This window comes from Montipora capricornis, chromosome 5 (genome assembly GCF_036669925.1).
Source record: "Montipora capricornis isolate CH-2021 chromosome 5, ASM3666992v2, whole genome shotgun sequence".
Classification (NCBI taxonomy): domain Eukaryota; kingdom Metazoa; phylum Cnidaria; class Anthozoa; order Scleractinia; family Acroporidae; genus Montipora; species Montipora capricornis.
The window spans coordinates 13,700,428-13,707,927 of NC_090887.1; the positions used below are offsets into that span (position 1 = coordinate 13,700,428).

The 7,500-nt window shown below is 41.0% G+C and overlaps 1 protein-coding gene across 4 annotated transcripts in view; it reads left to right on the forward strand.

The window, feature by feature from the left end:
* LOC138049566 (flagellum-associated coiled-coil domain-containing protein 1-like) overlaps positions 1 to 7,500 on the forward strand; it is a 49,167-nt gene that overhangs the window by 36,812 nt on the left and 4,855 nt on the right. For 2 of the 4 annotated variants that reach the window (XM_068895906.1, XM_068895905.1), the window contains exons 15-18: positions 17 to 103; positions 2,010 to 2,099; positions 2,213 to 2,254; positions 7,061 to 7,128. In XM_068895906.1, coding sequence (XP_068752007.1) covers positions 17 to 103; positions 2,010 to 2,099; positions 2,213 to 2,254; positions 7,061 to 7,128 — 287 coding nt within the window. The remainder of the gene's footprint in view (positions 1 to 16; positions 104 to 2,009; positions 2,100 to 2,212; positions 2,255 to 7,060; positions 7,129 to 7,500) is intronic. The other 2 variants (XM_068895908.1, XM_068895907.1) reach the window with 1 other exon arrangement.

A 7,500-nucleotide genomic window follows, 5' to 3' on the forward strand; every position in this document is an offset into this window, starting at 1 on the left:
TTTGATTTGTATTTAGAACTTAATGGAAAAGTTTGCTGAATGTGTACAAGATTCCGAACAACTCAAGTCGGCCCTTTTGGAGATGCAGGTACCGGGTAGGAAAGTACGGGTGCTTACCATTTGTTGGAAAATTCCGGTTCGGCTGACCGTTGCATAAAAAGCAACCGGACTAAATTGCACTTTAACGTTCCTTTTTCAAAGCTTGGTTTCCAACCAGGTGTTACCTTCCCTCATCACTTGATTTCGCACGGACTTGGGCCTGGAAGCGCAAGAATCGGTAAATGGTACATGAATTTCCGAAATACCGTTCCGATCGGAAAATCGGGAGTACCTCTGAAGGTACTCCACATTTTCCAAACAGATTTTTCGGAAAATGACTGTTCCATTTGACATTAAATTTTAGTCGAATTTTTGGGTTTCTTGGCTGAGAAGTAAGCACCCTGCATGTCCATGTAGATAAGTTCCTTTAAATTTCTACCAGCGGGCAGATGTCATAAACGCTTGCACTTGACCCAAGCCGCCGACCGGCTCGCTCGGTGGGAAGAGAATCAAAGTACCGAGCGAGAGAGCTCCAGCTGGACTAACCCTTAAAGACTGTTTGCAAATGAGAAGAAAATGCCCCCTTTAAAATCACATCTGCAAATAAGTAGACTTTCTAGTCTTGTCGGATAAGGACAATATAAACCTTAGGAACTGTCTCTGTGGGACGTCAAACACAGTGCTCACAAAGAGCAGGCCACGGATCTTTTGGTGTTGTGCGCTACCTCATAGAGGACCTGAGACCCCATTGAAGTTACCTCATTGCACCTCAGTAACCCGTCCAATTAAACAACCAACTCTTTTCAGGGCCAGCGATTATTTTGCTCAGCGCTCTAAGAGTGAACCGAAGCTATCCGAGCTGGAGACTAGAAACGATAACTTAGGCGTCAACTGCTCTGGCTTTAACTCGAATGGCTTCCTTGCCCAAGACAACACATGAGAAATCCACCAAATAAAAGCAACTTTCGTTTCGTGGAGAAAAATACCAATTTCAAATAGTATCACGTGAGGCAAGCCAACTTATCAGGGGTTTCAATAACTTCTGAAATAGCCGTCCATGATAGCCCATTGAAGGCGGCAGTTTGACAAGTTTATGATAGCAGTTTTAGTGAAAATCAAGGCAAACTAGCCGGCGGTGTGAGGCATAGTAGGCGGCGGTATACCGCTGGTAACCGGCGTCTATTGAAACCCCTGCAACTTATGCTTAACCCATTCACACCTTTCTATCAAGTCTCACTCCAAGGAGTCAGTGGGTTAAAGGGGACAAAATTTTTGAGTGGATGTAGAGGTTGTTAACCCATTGAATCCCTTATTGCATCCATTTAGAAATCACTGGTGATCCTTGTAATCTGATTGGCTCTCAGCAGTGTGATTTATTCCCAAATTGCACTTTTTTTGCTCTAAATTGCACCATTTCCCCAGCCAATGAGAAAGGAAAACTAAAACAAAACAACTAATCAGATTTCAAGGCTTTTTTAAGACAAACAATCAAATTGCAGGAAAGTAAAGACAAAGAAAACCATTGTGTGGCGAATTTTCCAACTTTTGTTCCCAACTGGATCAATAAAATATTGGTACGGACTAAAATCCTGCATTTTAGCGATTAAGATAATTATTATGGTGAGATTTCTAAATGGCTGTAATTGAACTTCGTGTCGTGCAATTTTGGTCTGAGATCGATTACGCGTGATCTCAAATCGAACTCGCGCTGTGCGCTCGTTCGATTTTGAAATAACACGTATGATTTCAGACCAAATTGCACTCCACTCACTTCAATTACCGTTATGAACCACCCCCCATTGACGAGTAAAATTATCCAGCGTCAGACAAAGTAAAATCTGTCAGTCTTACTAACAGGAGGAAATGCATGAGTTAATTAAGCTTGTTAACTTGCGATCTAAAGCCTAAGGTGTCAATACTATCCATTTGTACTATTTTGTATCAGTACTATTTTCGACTTTTGTGTGCAGATGTTAAAGGAGAAGATACAAGAGTTTGAAGAGAAACTCAAAACTAAATCAGCAATGTTAAGAAAGACACAGACCGAGCTGGAAGATAAGGTACATGTGTATTTTCTTTTGGAATCCCTGATTCCTTTCATGATTTACTTTATTAGAATCTGTTCTTCAGTAGAAATTTAGCCACACGCCCTCAACTTACATTTTTCTCGCAGAAGGTGAAGTTGACGGCATTCGAGGAGCACTTTGCTGAAAAGGTTTGTGCAATTTTTTTTTCTAATCATCTCCACAGCGACCACCTCCTAACACCAATAGAATAAACAAGAGATTACTGGTAGCCTAAAGGACGTTTTCAACTAACCTCTAGAGACACCAATAACAATAGAGAAATGTACGACTTCTGGTGGACAAACAAAAGAAGCTAATGAGAGATAATAATATTTAAAAATTATTCGCCGAACGCAAAGTGATTATCGGTGAATATTCACCGATAATCCCTGAGCCTGAGGCGAATAATTGTTTTAGTATAAATACACAGGTGATTATTTCAAAAAAGAGAGAAAAATAAACATTTCAACGCAAAGTCATCTTCACTTGCGGTGGCAAAACGACTACCGGCGGCCATTTTGTCCGTTGAGGTGATTATCGGCTGATAATCCGAGAATTTGTATAATCACCTGTGTATTTATACTAAAATATAATATATATATATATAGTTTACGTGATAGAAAGTGCGGCGTACGGGGTTTTATGCACGAGTTGTTTGTGTCAAAAACCCTAACGAGCGAGGAACGAGCGAGGAACGAGCGAGTGAGGGTTTTTGACACAAACAACGAGTGAATAAAACCCCGTACAAAGCACTTTCTATGTCGTGAACTGTTTATTACACATAACATGAGAATTTTCATTAAAATATTTTTCTAAACGCGAATTAGAAACAAAACTCACTAACAATAGTACCAAATGCAAATTTAATTTAATTCAATAACAAAGTACGATTTGCACGAGATGCACGAGTGATTGGCATGGAAACGCCTTTACGCTATCGTTGATTGGTTATACTTCCACATGTGAAATAGCTGTACGCCATTCTGATTGGCTGTATAGGCCTTTTTCACATGTGAAAATAAAGCGTATAGATTTGTACAAATGAGCTTTATGGAATAAAATTCTCATGTTATGTGTAATAAAAAAGCTTATATAGTGGTTACATTACAGAGTATCATGAAGCGCTTTACAATATTAAAAACTATATGTACATATATATATAAAAGCACAACCTTAAAATAATAATAATAAGTAAAAATTAAAATTAAAATTAAAAAAAATTACACTTCTTTCCTCGTTAAAATCTCATGATTGTTCATAAGCAAGTCTAAATAAGAATGTCTTAAGAGTAGATTTAAAACAGTCAACACTTGTACTCTGCTTGATATCAAGCGGCAGGCCATTCCAGATCTTTGGCGCTACAACCGAGAAGGATCTATCACCAAAAGTCAAACACTTGGTTCTTGGGACTTGCAGGAGTAGCTGGTTGTTAGTCCGTACCGCATAACGACCTGCAGCCTTGACTTGGAGAAGCTCTGTCAAGTAGGAAGAGGTAATACCATCGAGAGCCTTGTGGACAAGAAGGGAAACCTTGAATTGTATACGAAACTTGATGGGCAGCCAGTGTAACTTTATCAGTATGGGCGTGATGCGATCAAACCTAGGCACCCAACAAATGACTCGAGCAGCGGCGTTAAGCACTCTTTGTAGCCGATCCATCTGAAACTGTGGGATTCCATACAACAGAGGGTTGCAGTAGTCTAAGTGAGACGTGACAAAAGCATGGATCAGAGTTTGGTGGATTCCTCGGATAGGTATTTCCTGATTCTACGGATGCTGTATAAGCCACGAAAAGCCTTGCTACACACTTTACCAACATGCTTACTCATAGTCATGGAGCTATCAAACCAGGCACCCAGGTTGCGTACTGACCCACCGGGTTTGATTTCCGAAGCGCCTACGTGAATGGTGCTAATGTTCACTTTAGATGGTTGCTGTCTTGACCCAATTATCAGGAACTCCGTTTTTTCGTCATTGAGTTTCATCTGATGATTAGCCATCCAACCCCTGATATCTGAAATACAAGCCTCCATGGCTCTGACTGCATCTCCTGTGACATACAAGATCCCGGCCGGAAGGAATTGAAAGGTACAATTGCGTATCATCTGCGTATCCCTGAACCTGTGGAAAGTGTTGCTTTACCACATGACATAGTCGAGAAGCATACAATAAGAAAAGTATTGGTCCCAAGCAGCTACCCTGAGGAACTCCACTCGTGACATCAAAGTCTCGACACTTTCGTCCGTCAACAGTTACACGTTGCCTCCTAGCACCAAGGAAGGACTTAACCCAACAGAGAGCGCGGTCGGTAACACCAAAATCGTCTTCCAATATCTGAGCCATCATACCATGATCAATGGTATCAAATGCGGAGCTAAGGTCTAGTAAGATCAACAGAGGAACTTGTTGTTTGTCCATGTTCAGGAGAATGTCATTTTGTACCCTAAGTAGCGCAGTCTCCGTAGAATGATGTTGACGGAATGAAGATTGATTTCTTGGAAGAGGATCATTAACATTACAATGTTCGAGCTGCTCTCTCAGCTGTTTTTGAAACAAACGAAAAGATTGCTCACAGGGCGGAAACTATTAAACACAAGTTCAAGGCCTATCTTCTTGAGGAGGGGGATGACGAGAGCCAGCTTCCAGTCATTGGGAACAATACCACTATCCAAGGAGGAGTTAACCATCTTAGCCATGACAGGCGCCAGCTCCTGGATGCCGTTTTTCACTAACCAGGTGGGGACTGGATCCAGCTGACAACTAGCTCGTCAGGAACGAAACGCTCTAGTCTTGCAACAGCAGTACGTATTGAATAAGTTGGCGGTTCAACAGAACATGCACTGTCCGATATCCTCTTTCAGTTATAAGCTCTATCTTGCGGCAGAAAAACTCTCCAAAATTATTTGCAAGCTGCTCAGCACAGACATGAGGTGGAAGTGAATTGTTGGAAAGCTCTTTTCAGAGCGAGTTCACAATCTGGAAAAGCTTCTTAGAACCGCCCACACATTCTTTTATGAGATCAAAATAGTGATCCCGCTTTGCGCGTTTGAGCATAGCACAGTACTCATTACACACCCTTTTGTACTCCGAGATATCACTGGGTATATTGAATTTATTCATCTTCTTCTCAAGCCGCTTCGCTTCGCCTTAAGCTTCTTCAGCTCATTATTAAACCAGGGGGCTTTAGGACGTACAACTAAAACCTTGCGCTGCAAGCGGAGCATGCTTGTCAAGGATGCTTTGAAGAATATGATCATAGCTAGCGGCAAGTTCATCACTAGAAAGACTGTAAAGATCTGAGGCCATGATATTGCTCTTGAAAGCCGCTAAATCGATCTGCTAACATCTACGATAAAACACTTCGTTAACCCTAACCAATGGCGACGGGATGGAGAGAGTACACTCCGCAAAACAGTGATCCGACAAGAAGAGTGACGGATGGGCTGAGCGAACCATATGTCGTTAAAAGAGCGAGTGATGATGAGGTCCAACCAGTGTCCAGAAATATGAGTAGGAAACGACAAATGCTGAATAAGACCAAAGGTTTCGAGGAGGTCACCAAACTTCTTAGCATCATTATCGAATGGGTCGTCTATATGAAAGTTAAAGTCACCAGAAATAACTAGAACCTCAGGACATAACACGACATTCTCGAGATAGTGAGAAAACTCCTGAAAAAACACACTTGGTGGAACGGGGTGCGTATCAGAGTTCGGAGGACGATAGACGATTAGGAGTTTCGTCGTCGTTCCCTGTGCAGTAGCGTTCCATTCCAAGGTCTCAAACGATTCCCTTTGAATTCCATCAACACAACGCACCTTGAATTTTTCACGAAAAATAATGCCAGTCCCTCCACCAGATTTTTCCGAGTGTCTGTTAATAGGGACCTTAAGATTTGAGGACGTCGTCCTAAAATACAACGTCGAGGCACAGGAGGGACTGGGGGAGAGCACGGCAGGCGCTGGAAATTTGACTTAAGAAGTTGGACGTAAACAAGAAGTGGAACTTCATCTCGTTTTCAACATTCCGACTTTTAGAAATGCTCGTGAGCTGCTTTTGGTGAGCTTTTGTGAGGGCTCAATCGCGGAAGAAGAGTCAATTTCAACTTCCGGCCACGTTCTACATTGAAGACGGCCTGAAATCTTAAGGTCCCTAATGTTCTTAAACATGAAACCTTGAGGTGCAAGGGCAGCCAATGTGAAACTATCGTTCTCTCTCCGCCAAGTTTCGCTTGACTACACAAATATCCAGTTTACTCTCAATAACGTGATCAATGAAAACTTCTGTCTTGTTCCGCAAGAATCTCGCGTTAACATTTCCGAAGTTAACTTCAATCTTGAAATGCCGTAATCAGTCAGGCGGCGCCGAAGGTCGAAACTGCAGCGCGGCTGATTTGCGAGGACAGAGGTTGATATTGCTTTCAAAAATGAGCGCAATATAAGTATTAAATATTATTATTATTATTATTATTATTATTATTATTATTATTATTATTATTATTAATTAGCCCAGTGAATTTGTGTTGAATGAAAGTAAAAAATTTAGAAGAAAATCAATTATATTTGCAGAGAACCACAAGTGCTGCCTGTTAGGCGCTCAAATGTGTTCACCTTCTTTTGTTTTCGTCCACCAACATGGCGGTGATGGCGTCACGTGAAAACCATCCTATAGACCACTTTCATAAATAGCGACCACTTTTACATTCTTTTGTCTTTATGTTAATTACACCTACTGCCCTCATTTTGAAACAAAATTTTTTTTGAAATTTGCTCGTCGTAGCAAGGCCACAAAGGCTTTAGCATTAAAACAAGAGAACATTTAATTTGGCCGCCATTGTCAAAGAGAAATGGTTGAGAGAGGCTTGATAAAGCCTCTCTCCGAGAAGGGGACGGAGTTTCCGGTGTTGTAGTTATTTCGAAATAACATTTGTTACGAAAGCCTCTAATTTACCTTAGGTGGAGGAAGTGGACAACAGATATTCGATGAGAATGCAAGGCCTGATGTCAGACAATACCGATCTAAGGTGAGATGAAGGAGAGATGAAAAAACGTGTAAAGAGAACGGAAATCTTTTAGTCAGGTTCACTGTGCGAAATGTAGGCCAACGTTCTAAATATTCCTTTTTCTTATAACTTACAGAATAAAACACCACAACTGTCCATTTTTGAAAAACAAGATTGAAAAATAACGTTATATAAACAAGTTTGAAGGAAAGGCAACTGTTGAAAAACAATTTCGCAAAAAAAAAGCCAGGCCTCAAATCATAAAATAGGCGTTTATTGTAATTTTTTCGGGTTAGTCATGTCACTGAAGGAGCTGTCTTGCAGAATTACTGACTTTTTACAATTAGCCAATATCAAAAGTGCTGTGATACTCTTTGTTTGTCCCTCCAAAAT